The sequence below is a fragment of the Chaetura pelagica genome, unplaced genomic scaffold, assembly GCF_000747805.2.
Source record: "Chaetura pelagica isolate M959 unplaced genomic scaffold, ChaPel_1.0 scaffold127, whole genome shotgun sequence".
Lineage (NCBI taxonomy): Eukaryota > Metazoa > Chordata > Aves > Apodiformes > Apodidae > Chaetura > Chaetura pelagica.
Genome location: NW_009953923.1, coordinates 1,928,746 through 1,946,952, shown reverse-complemented (window position 1 = coordinate 1,946,952; position 18,207 = coordinate 1,928,746). Strand labels below are relative to the sequence as shown.

General features: G+C 40.0%; 2 protein-coding genes across 2 annotated transcripts in view; one reads left to right on the top strand and one right to left on the bottom strand.

The window, feature by feature from the left end:
- The window catches only part of LOC104392200 (lanosterol 14-alpha demethylase), a 13,239-nt gene extending 10,496 nt beyond the window's left edge, over positions 1-2,743 (top strand). The window contains exons 7-9 of the mRNA XM_010001568.1: positions 579-674; positions 1,517-1,685; positions 2,335-2,743. Coding sequence (XP_009999870.1) covers positions 579-674; positions 1,517-1,685; positions 2,335-2,513 — 444 coding nt within the window. The 3' untranslated portion in view covers positions 2,514-2,743. The remainder of the gene's footprint in view (positions 1-578; positions 675-1,516; positions 1,686-2,334) is intronic.
- A 1,057-nt stretch (positions 2,744-3,800) lies between these two features.
- AKAP9 (A kinase (PRKA) anchor protein 9) overlaps positions 3,801-18,207 on the bottom strand; it is an 81,625-nt gene continuing 67,218 nt past the window's right edge. Inside the window, exons 39-50 of the mRNA XM_010001566.1 lie at positions 17,571-17,790; positions 16,382-16,532; positions 14,859-15,527; positions 12,269-12,474; positions 10,708-10,816; positions 9,629-9,814; positions 8,834-9,034; positions 8,090-8,322; positions 7,159-7,244; positions 6,256-6,376; positions 4,959-5,098; positions 3,801-4,372 (exon numbers count right to left, since the gene is read on the bottom strand). Coding sequence (XP_009999868.1) covers positions 4,329-4,372; positions 4,959-5,098; positions 6,256-6,376; positions 7,159-7,244; positions 8,090-8,322; positions 8,834-9,034; positions 9,629-9,814; positions 10,708-10,816; positions 12,269-12,474; positions 14,859-15,527; positions 16,382-16,532; positions 17,571-17,790 — 2,366 coding nt within the window. The 3' untranslated portion in view covers positions 3,801-4,328. The remainder of the gene's footprint in view (positions 4,373-4,958; positions 5,099-6,255; positions 6,377-7,158; positions 7,245-8,089; positions 8,323-8,833; positions 9,035-9,628; positions 9,815-10,707; positions 10,817-12,268; positions 12,475-14,858; positions 15,528-16,381; positions 16,533-17,570; positions 17,791-18,207) is intronic.

Sequence of the window (18,207 nt, the reverse complement as noted above, 5' to 3'; positions counted from 1 at the left end):
GCTGGGTATTTTTATACTTCTAGATGCTTATTGTACAAAAAGAAAAGAAAAAACAAACAAACAAACCCAACCAACAACTGTGAAATACAGTCATGTGCTTTGTGTTAGAATCATAACCTGGCACAGTCACTCAGTGGTAACACTGATTGCCGATATATCTCCTCCATCTCCTCCTTCCCAAGTATATTTTCAGCTTGCTACTCTATTTTTAATAAGTTTTAAGGAAATTACAGTCCCTACAATGTCTAGTTAAGAAACCATAGTTCTGTAGAAGAGGAAGATATGTAACCACTGCATCCTTTTCTTTAGTGGAAATATGAGAATGGTCTTTAACTAGGCATCAGAAAACACTTATGAGACAGATTAGTAAGAAACTAGTTGTATTTGATTTCACTACAGTTTATTTCCTTAAATAAAATGGTAAAAAAGAAGAAATTATCAAGGTAGCTAATGAAGTACATGTAAACATGAGCTGCTTTCTCTGATTTTCTTAAAAATTTAAGTTGAATAAATAGCATTTTGTTTGTGTTGAATAAAGTTGGCTATATTTTGCTACAGCATTTTCTCTATACTTTCAGCTCAAGGATCTCAGTTTGCTGGATCGCTGTCTAAAAGAAACTTTAAGGCTTAGACCTCCTATAATGACCATGATGAGAATGGCAAGAACTCCCCAGGTAGGTACACTTGTTGGAGCTAACTTCACTTCCATGGAAAAGGCTAGGTGGGGTGTTCTGGCTGGCAGAAGGAAAATGTGAGTGAGCAGTTTGCTGGCGGGGATGAAAGCTGATGGCAGCCTGGGTGATATCGTGGGGTTGTAGCTGGTGTTGACTGAGGAAAGCAAATACCTTGAACTTGGTGTTTGTGTCCAGTTTTGGACCCCTCTGGCCCCGAGCAATCAAGATGTTGATGAAGTGAAGCAAACAGAGGACGACCACAACAGCTGGGTGTTGGAAGGGAAGGCTCTGAGGGAACCTAGTAACAGCCCCCACCCCTGCAGCCTTACACAGCAAAATGGTTAATTTCTTTTAGCCAGCAGTCTCACTTGAGCTCTTGGTTTGGTGCTACCATTTGAAGACATTTTTTGTTTGCCAGGTATTTTCAATAGCTGTCTTGGAAAACTTTGACTTGCACTTAATACAATACAAGCTAGGGAACTGTGAAGGAAAACTTGCTGTTTGTACAAAGAAGATGAAGTCAAATAAGTAAAATGACTTCTAAGAGCATGTCCCTCCCATGATAAATTATTTCAATGAATTTTAAGTTCATTTTTAAAATAAACTCTTTCTGTAGAATTGCCAGCCTCGTTAAAGCATCTGAAAGGTTCCTGCAACTACTTGAACATTGTGCCCTGTACAGGTAGCACAATAAAGTATCAGGCTGCATTAATTTTAAATGAGCTTAGCCACAATCTCTTTTGAAATTCAAGCCTCATGATAAATATAGCATTTCAGGTAATACTTAAAAAACAAAAACTGACACATTTTGTGATGTCTGAGGTCTTGTCTCTTCTCTTTAGACTGTTGCTGGATACAGTATTCCCCCTGGCCACCAGGTCTGTGTATCTCCCACTGTTAACCACAGACTCAGGGACTCTTGGAAAGATGCTCTAGACTTCAAGCCTGACCGATATCTCCAAGATAACCCAGCAGCTGGAGAGAAATTTGCATACGTTCCATTTGGTGCTGGTGAGTATGAAAAGGCAGTGCCTTCCTGAGTGACTCTGTACTTGAGTGGCTTGTACAGCACCTCCCCATGCTGCAGTGTCTGAGGATACTTTTTTCCTTCTATTCCTGAGTCAGTTTTCTTATGGTGCAAGTGATGTTAAAAGAATGAAGTCAATACTTCTGCATTAGTAATAGCTGTATATATCACTCAGAGTAGCAGTCAAAACAGATCTTTAGGTTTCCATGTTTGTTATTTGACTCAAGTCTTTCTAAGTCAAGGTAAAGCCTGGTAATAGGAAGTCATTTTAAGGCAGAGCAGAAATCTACCTAGAAAGTCACACTGCCAAAATAGTTTGCAAATATCACCACAATAGGGTGAGAGCTTTTCACAGGGTTGCAAATGCTTCTTTGGTGATACAAAAATGAATGCTTTCTGGAGAGGGTAGAACAGCACCATCTCATGCAGATTACTCTATTTTATGTGGCTACAGCTCCTGAAAACAAGACTTCAATGGAGTTAAATATTGTTGTATGTGCAGCATCAGAGCCTTGCCTTGTTTAGAAAGGAAAGGAGCAATTCCTATCTGTGTGAAATTTGTGAAGTTAGCTTGTTGTCCAAGGTGGTTTAGTCACTAGGTAACCTGACTGCTTTTTGTGGCTTTCCTTGCAGGCCGTCATCGCTGCATTGGAGAAAACTTTGCTTATGTTCAGATTAAGACTATTTGGTCAACTTTGCTTCGTTTGTATGAATTTGATCTCATCAATGACTATTTTCCAACTATAAATTATACAACAATGATACACACACCTAATAACCCCATTATCAGATACAAGAGGAGGTCACTGTAAATTCTGAAGCTAAAAACCTTACTTAATATGTGTAATCTAACAGACTTTTGAATAAAACTGTGACAAAATGAGTGGCAGAAGGAAGCTGTTGCATCCACTGTTAGGAAAGCAACAATAATCTACCAGATGCAAAGAGTTTGCATCTATTTTGTTTGTTTGGCCCACACCATCCAATGGTGCTGTGTAAAAGTGCTTGTTGTACAAATTTCTCATTGCATTTTTAAAATAAAAAGCATCTTTTCTATTGGTGTAACACTTCTAAGGTGCATTCCAGCTTTTTAAGATGAAGAAGTAAGTAATTTCTATAAATGGAACAATTTGCTTTTGAAAACCAATTGAAAATTACTTTTCCCTGGATTAATAAGGGGTGAGACTGGATACTTTCCTCTGTATCCAGTTACAGTAAATCTGTCAGGGAATGGGCACTGAGGAGGAATGTACAGGGTGGTGCCCTTGGTATTCCAAGGGAACTAGGTATGGTCTTGGCTGATTATTTTTTAAAAAGTTACTGTACAGCTGAGTATGTTTCTGAAAATGAAGTGTTCAAATGTCTAACTTGAAGCAGCTGCAAAATGCTTAGGTGCAGAAAGCAACAAATAACTTTCTAAAATTTTTTGAAAGTAGTGTTCTGTGAAAGCTTGATATAAGTGTGAAAGTAACAATGTGATGATACATTAATTTTGTAAATAACATGTTTGTGTATACAAGGGTCATAAATTAAGTGAAACATCTGAGTGTTGTCCCCCTTCGTACTGACTGCAGGATCGGTAAATGGTGTTTCGTTCAAGGGGGGTGGTGATAAAAGGTAATGAGCTCTGCCTTCCAGGAACTTTGAATTAAATTTATAAACAAACTGCTGGTGGAAGTTTTCTGTGTTCAACCCTGGCAATTCCGAAAAGCTTTTCTAAATCAATCTTTCTGTAATCTTTTCCCTTTTCTTTTCTTTCTTGTACAAAGTCAGTCATCCAAAGACTTCCCCCCGCCACCCTTCCTTAATTCTCACTGGATCAAGGGCTTTGCACCATCTTTCCTGTTTTGAACCTAGGTGTAAATGTTATAAAACCTTGTATCAGTAACAGCAACTGAGGGAGTGCAGTATCTTTCCTTCCACCCCCAGCCGGTGTGACCAGGCTCTTCAAAACCAGTATGGTACCTGTCTCTCTTCTCATTAATGGCAACATTTTGGAATCTATAAGAAGTAAAAGTGCAGCCCCTGTGAGCAGGAGAAGCGCAGGTAGAAGCAGGTTTTTCAGTGTGAATAAGGGAGTTGTTCTTGAACACAGTTAAAAGCATGAAGTCATCTTTATTTCAGTACTTTGACAAAATACCCATAAAATTCAAAACTTCTACCATTACAAAAATAGGTCTCTACAAGTGATATTCTGTCTGCACTGCCAGTAGCAAATATGAGAGTTGTGTAACTTCAGTAGCCTTGCCAGAAAAAGTGCAAGTAAACTTTGCTGAATGTAGCTCAATTTCAGTAATAACGTAAGTTTCATCTTCAAACCCTTTTGATAAATACACACTTCATAAGTTAATCATTAAATTAGCATTCCACAAATATACATGTAATGTAATGGTGTGTGGGGGGGTTGTTTGGGCTTTGTTTTTTTTTCCTCCCATGAACACAAAGTGCCTATATACATAAATCCCAGTCTGCGTGGGTGTGCCAAGGTAGAATTGTGTACAATCGTCTAGCTGTGTTTGTATTGGTCCCACAATATACACATGATACAAAAGCACAGAAAGAGCACAGGTTTACAGAAGGCAACCCATAACATCACTGCCAGTGATGGAGATGTTCAGAGGGCATTATTATCTTCTGATACCAGCGTGCAACTGAGTGTATGAAGTTGAACCTGGAAGAGGGAGAAAGATTTTCATCAGTTTCTTGGAAGTAGAGGAGAATTCACCAATGACATGCTGTTTAGATCAGCAAGCCTGAAGGATTTTACAGGGAAAATCTTTTAAAAACAAAACTTCCTCAAATGATGGATTTTATGCTGAAGCAAGACTTTTAACACAGTAACTGCAAAATTACACCCCATTGATCTGACAATATTCTGAATACATTCATTTTACAACAAAACTACAATCATCTATGGGACAAAAAGGCTGTAACTTCTGTAACCAAAGTGGTAGGAGAAGAATTTCCCCTTGTACTCCCACTCAATCTTTTGGGTACGTTTTTCTCAATCCAGCTTAAAAAGATGCCAACTGAATCCTTGCTGCACATTTATTGGAGATCAGAACAACGTGTTATCAATGAAATCAAAAGCCATAATTCAAGCCCACTTGTATGTCTCCTGTCAATTTTATAATTTTCTTTTTAATGAGCTTTTTCCTACAGCTCAGAACAGTCTCTTGTTTAAGGCTGAAAATGCCTAAAACCAAAGTTGTTTGTTATGTATCTCGGAGAAGCAGCTTCCTAAGGTGGAGCCTCACCTGACTGCACGCTGCCCAGGCGCCTCTGCAGCGCCTCCAGCCGGTGGATGTAATCGGTTAAAGCTCTTTCAGGATCATAGTTCTGCAGCTGCGAGCAGGTGAAAGAGACTGGGTTTAACTCGGCATGCATACCGTGAAACCTGGGGCAGAAGAACACAGATGTTTTTTAAAAAGTAAAATTCGAAATAAAAGTACCAGCAGACACAGCAACGTACTGTAAAGAGGGATGTCTTACTGACTGCATGTCCCTTCACTTCCCTTGTGGTAGCCACCATGTCATACCCATTCATTGCCCAAGCCATCACACTGCCTCCCCCAAAGAAACCACTTTTCACAGTTGCCTTTTCTTTCTACTGCTCATGATTTGTTGCTACATTTCTCTAGGACAACAACTGACCAGCAAATTCCTACTGAGACTGCAGCAGAAGCAGTCACAGGCTCTATGTCTGCTTTTCTGTTAAGAAGCTTGTGTGAACAAGGACACAGCCATCTTTACAGGATTCTGTCTTCATTACTTTCTGTAAGTCAAAAGTGGCTAAAAGAGATTAAACACTTTTTCCATGTAAACTTTTATGGTTGCCACAAAGTAAGATTACAAATGTTGAGGTGGTTTATATAAAAATAAAGATCCAAACCAGCAAGCATCTGATATTCAGTAAAGCTCAGAGCCCACAACACTGTATGAGGTAATCAAAGGCTGACGGCAATCCTTAAAACTTCTCTTTGGAGAAAAATACCTGGTTTCACTGGCACATGATTCACTGATACCTGTGGTATCACAGCTTAGTACAGCCAACAAAAGAGGCTTAGTCAAGAACAAGCAGCTGGGCAACCAAGCAGCTTCCACCATGCTCTGGCCAAGAGGCTGTGGTAATTCCTCCCCAGCCCTCAGTAACTGGATGACCTTTCCCAGCCACAGTGAGTGGCCCTGCTTTTCCCTGGCTTTGGGCTGAGGGCACCTGAGGAAGCCCCTCTCTGAGCCACAAGCTGCTGTCAACCAGAAAGGTGGACAGGTTTGCTTGGCCGTAAAGCCTAGATTAAATAGCTCCATCAAGTCATCTACCGATTCCAAGAACATAACACCAATCAGACAGCACAAGTCTGCAAGCTTTGGCCTTGATCAGAGGATGATTAAATGCACACTGAAGGCCTGAGATGCAACTTCTTATCAATCCATAACAAAAAAAAGTTAAAAACCTCACAGCACCAAAGATTACAAACCTTAGCAGTAAGCACTGATGCATTAATTTAGCTAAACAGCGTTCTGACATAAAATAATAATCTAAAATAAATGTACTTATGTTGAAAGTTTACAGGAGATCTAGGAGATTCCATGTCTGACCTGGATCTATAGGAATGCCTTTGTTCTCCATAAAGATCCACACCACCAGGGAATGAATCAGGCCGTAACTCATTGCCTAGAAACATAAAAAGGAACGTCTTGAAAACAAAAAAAGTTAACAACTTTTGCACTTTACTAAGAATCTCAAATGCGAGTTTTCTGTTTGCATATCAAAAAAGTGGTGTGTAACTGTAAAGCACTTTCAGATCACCTCATAAGAAAACCAGAGGTGAAATTCTGGCTTCACTGATGTTAATGAGAAAACTCTGAGCAGGACAGGGTTTTAGTGCACATCTAGATAGCCAGGAGTTAATAATGAAGATTCTGATTCTCCTTAGGCTCATGCCAAAAGGCAAACCGAAACTCAGATTTTCCAAACTTTAAGCTCTAATAAAAGAATGACAGGCTTTTGTTCTGCGGAAAAGGACAGGGAGGGCTGGTCAATAGGCTCTGTCACCACTGTGGGGTTCTGTAGTTGCTACTACTCCTCAGTCAGTCCCTGTCCTCAGCAACTCCTCTCAGAGCTGTGGGTGCAGATCACTTACAAGAAACCCAATGAAGGAGCTAAAATTGTTTTTATAAACAGACTCCATAAGGAAAGTTGCCATACTTTCAAAAAAACCTATCCACAATGGAGCAAAACAGGACTGAAGAGAAAGGAAATAGATCAGTGTTTGTGGAGAATGGAAACTATCAGAAACCTGAAAAATAAGTTAATTCAAGTGATTATAGCAAAAGGAAGGGGAAACAGCACCCCTTTCATTCCACATGAGGAAAATGCAAATTAAAAACCGTTCCTGTTGAGCAGTGGTGTGACTTTTGAATAATTTTTTTTCAGTCATTACTGGACTAATTTACCTGTGTTCTGGCTCAAGACATCCCTATTGATACTCAGGACACCAGAACCTGTAACTCGGTGCCATCGACGAACCAGGAACTTCATTCTGCATTCCAAATGAAAAGAAAATAAAACTTCAGGATAAATGAAGTAGTCTGCTAAAAATAATCTGCTTGTTGTATTCTAGAAGGCATAGGAATATATATAAAAAAATGTAATTGATAGGCAACTAAAGCCTGAAGATCAAGTCGATTTGAGTGATTCCAGAGTTGCTGCTTCAGTCCAAGTGGACAGCAAATGGCTCAAGCACCTGAGCAACAGGGCAGCAGCATTTAAAAATTATACTAAATGACCTTTTTGACCTGTCACATCCCCAAAATTGTAACTGCAGAGCACTCTGTGTAAAAGCCCCACTTACAACAGGTATGTGAATAGTTCCTTGAATTCATACTTTTTGCTAGCAGCATGGCAGTACTATGCAGTAACAACCTTCACTTGCTCTTTCTCATCTAATCCTATTCATCCTCAGCCTGAGATCTAAAATCTTGTGAATTCAGAGGACTACCCAGATGAATGAAATTAATAAATCTGTCTATATTTACATGTAAGAATTCAATCTTTACAGGAAATTGAATTGCACAAAATACCTCTGTAAGTGCATATCCTAGAATTGCTAGTATTTTTTTTTTAATATTATGACTTTATCCAACACACTCCATCTTTGACTGATTATCAAATACGGAGCCATTTTCAACTACAATCAGACTGGTTATTCCTATTACAGATTTTACCTATGCTCTGCTTGTCACCCTACACAGTATCTACTATATGCATGACGACCAAAAATATGTAATTTAAATAGGATGGAACAGGAGAAGATTCCACTAGAGAGCTAGAAAGTATATATTAAACTGCACAGTCGTATCCATTGAAACCAGACTTCTACTTTACCTTGAAATTGCGATACACACTCTGACTGCAGAGCGAAATCTTGTGAAGCCCTTTGAATGATGTGTGATGATTTCAAGGTCTGTGAAGGAAGACTGTCCACCCATTCGTGCAATGAGGGCCATTGTGGCTTCTTCACACTCCTGGAACCCACCTAGTAACAGCAGCAAGTATTTTTTCTGATATATGAGAGCTTTCCGAAAGCTCTCTGCTCGTAGGTATTTGCCATAAATCCTCTGTAACAAGGAAAAAAAAAGGCCCCATAAGGTCCAAGAATTATTACAGTTCTAAGATTCTGACACTATTGTTCCAACATAATTTCTGTGATTATTCACTTCTTGTTATCATGGAGAGGACTGCACTACTGCTCACACTTGTTGAATGTAGCTTCATAATTTGAGGATCACCTGAGCAGCAAGAAACAAAGCACAGACAACACAGGTGCTTATATATTATTCTTGGGGATCAAAAATAAGAGTCAGGTATCTAAAGAGGATAATTTTAAAACTTAATTAAGATTTGTTTAGTTAGAATAATTAATAAATAATTTATTAGTAGTAGTATTAATAATAACATTAATAACAACAACAACCCTGCAAGGGGGTTTGGAACTAGATGATCTTCTAGGTCCCTTCCATCCCAAGCCTATGATTCTATGATAATAAGCAGAGTAAACACAATGAAAAATGGGCCCAAATCAAAATGGAAAAAGCAGCTGTAGGTGATGTAGGGGCCAAGTCTTCCTACCCTTAAAACAGCGTTTTCAGAATCTGATCCCAGTTCTCTGAGGAAAGCTTCGTTCCTGAGCTCTGCTCTCAGCTTGGAGAGCTCTGCATCAGCTTGCTTCAAAGACTTCTGCAGCGACATCTTTTCTCTGTTCCAGTTTTCCTTCTCAGAGCCAACAAAAGTACCAATATTAACTCCAACATCCAATGAGTGTCTAGAAGACTGAAGATGAAAGAAACTGAATTTGAATCACAGTTTGGAAAAGCCTGAGTAGTGTCAGTCTACTCACTGGTTTGGTGGTAAGTTGGTAAAATTACTGAAAGAAAAACTACCCACCAATTGAATTTGAGGCTACCTTTGCATTCTAATACCTCACATAGGGAGTTTAGGAGTCTGATGGATGTCCTAGAAAAATACAGCTTCTCTAACAAAGATCCCCCTCACTGGATCATAATCCCCCTTGCTGTAGCTTCATAATCTTTAAGCTACCTGGATCTATTTGCTACTTATCACCGTGATGAGCTACAGATCAAAAACAGAGCACACAGAATTTTAAAAAGAGCAGTTCACAAAAGGAAGTTGGGTAAAATCACAAAGTTTACACTGAACCAAGTCAGTCAAGAGACCTTGACCGCAGGGCAAGAATAACTCACACCCATTTACTCTGCAGGAAGGAAGCCAAGCCAGACAGATAGCTCGATCTCTTCCACTTACGTGGCTAAGACAGAAAGCATTAGGGTTATTTCACAACACCATTACATAGGCTTTAATGCCTATATAGAAGCATCATGATTATCAGCACCAATGAAGACATACGTAGTCTCCAGAAGGTTGTCTGTGCTGGTATCTTCTCAGTTCCTCCTCCAGTTTCATAACAGCATTCCTCAAATTATTCTTTTCTTCACTCAGTCTGCTGACAAAGCCCGTCAGCTCAGCATTTTGCCTCAGCAGCCTCTCAGTCAGCGAGCTGGACGGAGTCCCTGGTGGTAGGACCTGTTTCAGCTAGAAGGAAGAAAGAAACCAAACACAACTTACATTAGGTTCAAGTTGCCAACTTGAAAATAACTGGCTTACAGTGAAAACTTTTGTAGATAGAGACAATAACCTTGTAACAACTTACATTAAAAACCTCTAACTGTTCATGTAAACTACAGATTAATGCGGCTTTCTCTCCTGTGCTAATCTTGGATGTCACAGCAGATACTGTCATGCACGCTCACTCGTAACAGCTATCACAAAGTGCAAAGCTTTGCCACTATGTTCAGGTTTATCTCACTTGGAAGCAAAGAAAAGCCTCAGAAGCTGTTGGGTTTTAATTAATCTTGAAAACGCTTAAAACGCAGGTAAGGACCTAGCCAGGCTCAGTTAAAAAAAAATATTGTTGAAGTCTTTGTAACAGATTACCTCATTTCATTTTTTACACCGGTCTACACTATTCAATCTTCTACTGCCTTTCCTTTGGTGAATACAGGGCAGTTTAAGTAAATGTGCTGTATCAACAGAATATACTAAATATTAAGTGTTGATTTTATTATTAGGAAGTATTGAGCAAAGTTTCCTTAGTTATAGAGTACTGCTGAAAGGAAAATACGTTTTCTTAAAGAAAAAGCCATGAAATTATATAAAAAAATAATTAAACTGGAAAAGTTTTAATTTGAAAGTCGAAAATTCACTTTTAAGGCAATCAAAATTGGAAAAAAAAAAAAAAAAAGGAATGAAAAACAAAAAAAGGAGAGGGGTTTTTACACTGCACCAGTTCCAAATCAGCACTGGAGCAGGTTTTCCTCTACCAAGTATTGATCTAGATAAGTACAGACTTAGCAGCTCCTTGGTGGTTTCTACTCACAGCTCCTCATCCAAACACTCCCACCAAAGTCACAACACTGCACTCTCACCTCTTCCAGACAGGACAATCCAGGCAGTTTTTGCAGCTCTGAAATAACTTCTTCAATAACATTTTGTATTGCAGCGAAGTCTTGATCATCTGCTGTTTCAAATGGCAATCTGAAACAGAATTGACAGTTTCAACAGCAGGTATAGTCTGACACCAGAGATGGACTGATAGGACTTCCCATCGATCCATAGGCACTGGCACTTCAGCAAATCATGTCAGCGTGGTTACTGGAGAAATGGCAACATTTTCAAGACTGCCTGGTGACTATAAATTAAATTGTTATCAGCAAACATGCTGAGGGTGCTCTCAATGCCACTGTCAATATCGTTAATGAAGACATTAAACAACACCAGGCCCAGCACTGACCCCTGAGGGACATCACTTGTCACTGTTTTCCATCTGGACTTAGAGCCAGTTACCACTACCCTCTGGACACAACCACCTCTAGCCAGTTCCTTATCCACTGAACAGTTCACCCATCAAACCCATATCTCTCCAATTTTGTGAGAAGGATGTTGTGGGGGGCCGTGTCAAAGGCTTTGCAGAAGTCCAGATAGATGACATCCACTGCTTTTCCCTGGTCAACTGATGCAGTCACTCCCCTGTAGAAAGCCACTAGGTTGGTCAGGCAGGATTTGCCCCTGGAAAAGCCGTGCTAGCTGTCCTGGATCACCTCCTTGTCCTCCATGTGCCTTAGCATGTCTTCCAGGAGGATCTGTTCCATTATCTTCTCAGGCACAGAGGTGAGGCTGATAGGTCAGTAATTCTCAGGGTCCTCCTTTCTACCCTTTTTAAATATGGGCATAACATGTTCTTTCTTACAATCACCAGGGACTTCACATGACTGCCATGATTTTTCAAATATCATGGACAGTGGTTTGGCAACTACATCTACCAGTTCCTTCAGGACTCTGGGATGTATCTCATCAGGTCCCATGGACTTGTATATCTTCTTCCTCAGATGGTCACGAACTTTATCTTCACTTACAGTGGGGGGAACTTTGTCTCTCTGGTCTGCATCTTGTGGGCCATCAACATGAGAGATGTGAGGAGAGGGGCTGCCAGTAAAGACTAAGGCAAAAAAGCTGTTGAAAACCTCAGCCTTCTCCTCGTCTGTTGTTACCGTAAGTCACAATCACAGCAAATTGAAAACAGATTCAAACCTTGCATGAATCTGGTACCATGCAAACTTTTTTCTTTTAAGTGTATAGTAAACTGAGTAAAATCACTTGACTATAAAATAGTAATTTATTCTGGGGGAGGGGTTGAGACGATTCATAGCAATAATCCCTATATTCATCCTCTTATCCAGTTAATTATTTCATTAATATATTGCCTAAAATTATCTTCCACCTACACACTACACCCAAATAAACTTTATAACTTTGCAGAGGATCCTGCTATTTTGTGATCCTCGCATACATCAGCACATCTCAAGTAATGGCATATAATGTACGACAACCCCAAAATCAGGCCTGCAGCCTAGGAATTACGATTAAAATCCAACATATGAGCTTGCTGGTTGCTACTAACAAACCCGAGTAGCTGGAGACTGGCCTAACCTGCTCGCAGCTTTCCGAGCCAACTGCTTCAGCTTTGGAGATGTGTTTTGCAGCTTTTGTCTGATATTTTCCAGAATCTCAGTAGCAGTAGAGAGTTCCCCTCCTCCTGTCAGTGTGGGGTAGGTTGATTCATTCATCTTGCCTCCTTCCATTTTTTGCTGGAGAACCCAGTTTCTTGTTCTGTCATTAGGTGTATCCCAAGTAGTCTGTAAATAAATATGTATTTTTAGACAGAATGCATGTGGTACAGTGCTTTAAAATGGAAACATTTGAATATGAAACACACTCAAAAACTGAAGAACAAACAATTCTGACACTGAAGGGAGTTGAGTGTGACTACAGTACTGTTGTAGTGCACCACTAAATCACTATCTGGAAGTGGCATAGTGTGAGGCCCCTTTTGACTAAGATCTAGCAATCACACAACTGCAGTGTGAATCCGTTCAACAAACACAGCTGACAAGGAGCCACTCAGCCTTCTGTTTCTTCCACCAGCTGCTCCTTTACCAGTTACCTTTTCCAGTGCATGGAATTTGGGCAACTGTGCCCAAGTGGTTTGGGTGACCAATTCAGGACTGGAAAAGCCCACCATGGTCATGGAAGTCCGTCCCCAGTCACAGGCAACCACACCACCGATGCTGTCACAAGTGAAGCAACTCACTGAGCATGTGCTCTTCACCTTCACCAACACTCCCCTGACACTGGCCATGGAAGAACTGCTGGCCCTCTCAAGGAAACCTAAGTGTACAGCTGTGCCTTTGGATATTTGACCATAGTGTGGTACAAATGAGAAAAAAAAGCAGAGTGTTGCAAATGTGTATTGAGTTTGCATGGGCAGGTTTTGGTAGTGAGGGGGTACAAGGGCGCCTTCTGTCAGAAGCTGCTAGAAGCTTCCCCTATGTCCAAAAGGGTCAATGCCAGCCAGCTCCAAGACAGAACCACTGCTGGACAAGGCTGAGCCTATCAACGATGCCAGTAGCACCTCTGTGATGACATATTTAAGAAGAGGAAAAAGTTGTTGCACTATAGCAACTGCAGCTGGAGAGAGAAGTAAGTGAGAACATGTGAGAGAAACAACTCTGCAGACACCAAGGTCAGTGAAGAAGGAGAGGGAGGAGCTGGTCCAGGCACCAGAGCAGAGACTCCCCTGGTAGAGATCTTGGTGAGGCAGGCTGTCCCCTTGCAGCTCATGGAGGTCCAGGATGGAGTAAATGTTCACACTGAAGCCCCTGGAGGACCTAATGACGGAGCAGATGGATGTGCCCGAAGGAGGCTGAAGGAGACCCCAGGGGAACCAGACCCCAGGACTCCAGCCTGAGCTGGAGCAGGCTTCTGGCAGGACCTGTGGACCCACACAGAGAGGAATCCACAGTGGAGCAATTTGCTGGCAAGACTTGTGATCCCATGGGGGTCCCACACTGCAGCAGGGTGCTCCTGGAGGACTGCATCCTGTGGAAGTGACTCATGTTGGAGCAGTTCATGAAGAATTGTAGCCTGTGGGAAGGACTCACATTAAAGAAGTTTGTGGAGAACTGTCTCCTGTAGGACGGAACCCACAATGGAGTTGGGGAAGAGTGGGAGAGGAGGAGCAAAAGCCCCAACAGCCATTGCCACCCTGATCTAAGGGAAGACTCTTCATTGACCACAGTGCTGGCAGTTACCTCTGAGCAGAAGAGCAAGGTGGATACACTGAGCATGGCAGGAAGGCTGATGCTATCACAGTTATCAAAAAGCTCATCATCTTATCTCTAGCTGTGGGTAGTTTCCAATGCTTCAGAATATTAAACAGTAGCCAAATCAGATGAAGAGCCTTCCTGGCTCCACAGCCAGCTGCCAAAAAGCATGGAATGATGGCAGGATGAACAAAAACAAGGTCAGCAAAGAGGCAAATCTCCTGTCAACCCTCTCTAGTACTATCCATAAATCACCCACTCAGCAGCACTTATGTCTTAAAGAGTAGTTTCTAAAGAGTTTTTAAAGTAATTTAAAAATAACTTTAAAACTTTCCACACCTTTTATGAGAGAGAGAAATTTACAGGCAACAGTGGTTCCAAGCTTTCATTCATCTGAAAATTAGGTTAAATTCTGAAATAATTTTTTTACCTTGATTTCTTCCTTCTATTTTGTTTGCTAACAGATGCATATTCATGCATATGCCTGTTTGATGACTTACTCTTTGAATTATTTAAGCTGTTGGGGGATCACTTTTAAGTGGTCTATGAACTAAAGATTAAGAGCAGTGACCTGGAGCATTCCTGCGTAGAACAGGTCCTTCCTGTGACTGGGTGCAGGGAATATTCTTCTCCTACACTGAGACACAAAGTGTGTGTATACACCCAGATGCATTTCTCCTGCTCACACTCCTCCTCACACATCTCTACAGCTTGTTCTCAGGGGATGTGTGTGAATAGTTTTAGGTAGAAAAACTGGAATGCTTTCCCTTTTTTTTTTCTCTGGTGCCTGCATTTGCAATCTGCAGTCTATTCCACAAAGTGAGTAAAGGCACAGTGACACAAGGCTAATAGAATAACAGAATTAAAAGCTAAATTACACAGTGCAGTATTACACATTGCTCTCAGTCCTACTGTACCTCATTTGGATTATAGCTTGGTGTCCTTTCAGCTTCCTTTCTTCTTTCATTCTCCTGCTTTTCTTTCTGTAGTTCTTGGATTATTTCCTGCAACTTCTTTGTTTCATCCCCTAATTTATTAACTTCTTGCTTCTTTTGTCCGAGTTGCCACTGAAGGTCTTCTACTTTGGATTCCAGCTCATGGAGTTTCTTCTGTGCTATTATGTTAGCATCTTGTTCTGCTTGTAAGGCTTTCCTCTGCATCTGCCTCTCTTTTTCCATTTGCTGTCTCACTTGCACAGATTCCAGTTTATACTTCTCCATCTCACTTACTAACTCCACTATACGGTCATGCTTCTCATCCATTTGTTTCTGTAGCTCTTTAAGTAATTCTTCAGATGGATTAGGTGTTCCAGCTTGTCCCTTATCTTCAGCACTTTGAAGCTGAGCACATAGCTCTTTTTCCCTTTCTAGGGCACTGCTTATTTCAAGAGCTCGAACCTTCTCTGATTCAAGAAGCACCTGCAACTCAGAATTACGACCCCGTTCACGTGACAGCTGGGAAGCACTGAGGGCTTCTTGGGATTCAATTTTCTGTTGCAGTTCATTTGACAGCTGTTTTTCTTGGTCCAAAAGTTGAATTAACTGTAAGTTCTTTTGTTTTTGATCTTCAAGTGAAAATTTTAAATCCTTCCATATGAAAACAGAAGCAAAGAACTGATTAAAGCCACTTGTGTACATTTTCTTCTGCAAACTGCAAAGATGCTACCTCTACATATGTTGCTTTTAAGAGGCTCTGCTATTCACAATTCACATGACAATACTCTGCTGCAGTCACACCTGATACTGAAATATATTACAGGTGTCTTTATTCTAAAATCAGATCACCTCATAAACAAGAATATTTGTAACATACTTTTTAATGAGACAAACTTCAGAACTACAGATGTTTGTACAATAACTAGATGCCTTTATTTTCTGAACCCGAGGAAGTGATTCTGCAAATTCAGATTTCAAGATACAAATATCTATACTAAAGTGATTGCTTTTTTGTCTTAATACTTGTACTAGGATACTTGCTCTCTCCCTCACTATATCAGATACTGCAGAGGTACCAAGGAAACCGTTAATGCATTTTCTCCTGAAGTTAACTCCCCAGTTTAGTTTTCATGAGGTGAAACTGCTGACTTTTAAAATGAAGACAAACAATTTTACTTCTTAAATAATATTCTTAAAGAGTGTATTTCATGAGTTAGGTTGTGGAGGGGGGTAGGTAGATATGTTAGCTGTGTCCTTTCTCCTTGAATATCTGGGGGCTATTATACAAAGTAGAAACTATTCATCTTGGACCTGACAAGCACAGTTTTAAAATTCCTATTGATTTAAAAGTAATTTGCTTCTTCAGCTCCAGATTATATTATACCACTACTGAAGACAGAAAATGGAGCAGACATTGGACAAAAATGTAAACTGAGATGAAATGTGAACCAAAAAAGTATCTGAGTGCTCCTTGATGTTTCATGCCATTTGGCATATTGGAATACCTCAAGCTCTTCTCTTCCTCTTTCCTCACTGCGTTCCATTTTAGCTTTTTCCTTTTCCAAAGCCCACTGTAGCTCTCTTGATTTTTTCTGCTCACTGGCCATTGTATCTTTGAGAATATCCAGCTCAGTTGCTTTTTCTTTAACTTCAGTCCTAAAAGAGAAATGGGCAACCTTTAGATTTCACAATGGCTCTAATCTTACCACAGAAACATCAGTTACTTGATATTTATTCCATCTTGTGCACTGAAAATACTGCTCATGTAGTAGAATAACAGTGAAAAGCCCATTTAGAAAAACAAGCCTAACTCAAAAATGAGAGTTGCAGGGCTCAAAAATGACAGAAAGTCTGTCCATCCCATGATGCTGCCATTTAGGAATAGTTGGTGGCTCAATGGCAGCTAGGGTTCAACTTAATACAGTCACTAGCCAAAACTTGAAAGAATGAAGGGGAAATGTATCTTGCTGCCATGTGTCTCAAAGGAAAAAAACCCAACAAACAAAATAATATTGGGAAGGAGCTTAAAAAAAAATCTACCCTAAATTTTCACCTTTTTGTAAATCAATTTTCCATCAATTTGCAAAATAATCTTGCTCTGGATGGTCTACAAAGGCCACAAGGCAATCTATAAAGTAATACATATTTAAACTCTGAGCTGAACATGAAGATACAGTGTGGGCACATCCATCTATAAAAGGCATTAATAATAATGGCTTTCTTGAGTGCCAAATATTTGGCCTGATACCTCTGCTGTTGACCACGACAAGGCAACACTTAGAAGCGACACAATTTCACATGTGAGTACTTGCATCTTATCATATGGGAGTACAAGTACATCTTAACTCCACGTTTTTCCCTATGTTCAATTTTAGAAGCAGAAGAACCTTTAATAAATATGGTAGACTTATTAACTCCTGTGCAGTAGCCTAATGTGTCAAAATTAAAAAGAAACTGTATATTAATAAATCATTTAATCAAACTATGAATCACATCATCTTAGTCTATAGAATAACATTCTTTGTCAAATGGAACAGAAGCCTACTTTTTGTCAGATATGTTTTACAGAAAAACCGACAGCATTTACATTTCATGAGATCAACTTCCTTAATAATATCAGTATTATGATTTGAGACAAGACAGAAAAGATCATCCTCACTGTCAACATAGACAGTTTGGCACCGAGAGCCGCACCTGATTGTTTCTAGGTCCTTGAAGTGCTTGTGCTGTGCTTTAAGGGTTGTTTCAAGCTCTAGTTTGGCTTGTGCAAGTTCATTCTTCAGCTCAGCACCCATCATTCTCTCTGAATTCAGCTGCTCCTGAAGCTCAGCTGCTCTGTCCTTCATACTCTGGAGCTCCACTTGCATCTCCAGTATCTGTGACTGTTTTTGCTGCATATTATACTCCAGCATTTCTAATAAGGTACATTAATAAGCAAATTACTTAGTAAACAAACAACACTGTCTATTTGGGTAAAGTTACCCCTAGTGTGGAGAATGACCACAAATTTATCACTAAGAGTTGTATTTTAAAATAATACATTCTTTCAATAGTGGAGTGAAAGCAAAACCATGCCTTTGTTACTGGAACACCTTTTATACTTTCCAAGAAATAACTTTAAATTCTTTTGAAAAGATTTTTTTAAACTTCTTTTAAAGGCCATGTGTGAAACTGTATCAGTATGTATCATTTGGATTATGATTTACATAACAGAATTTATGTATGTAAACTTGTGACAGCTTTTTGTGACAGAACTCTGACTGTGAGTGTTTACTTAATTTTAAAGTGTACCTGTTCTCTGAACTTTTTGATGTTCTAATTGCTTCTTAGT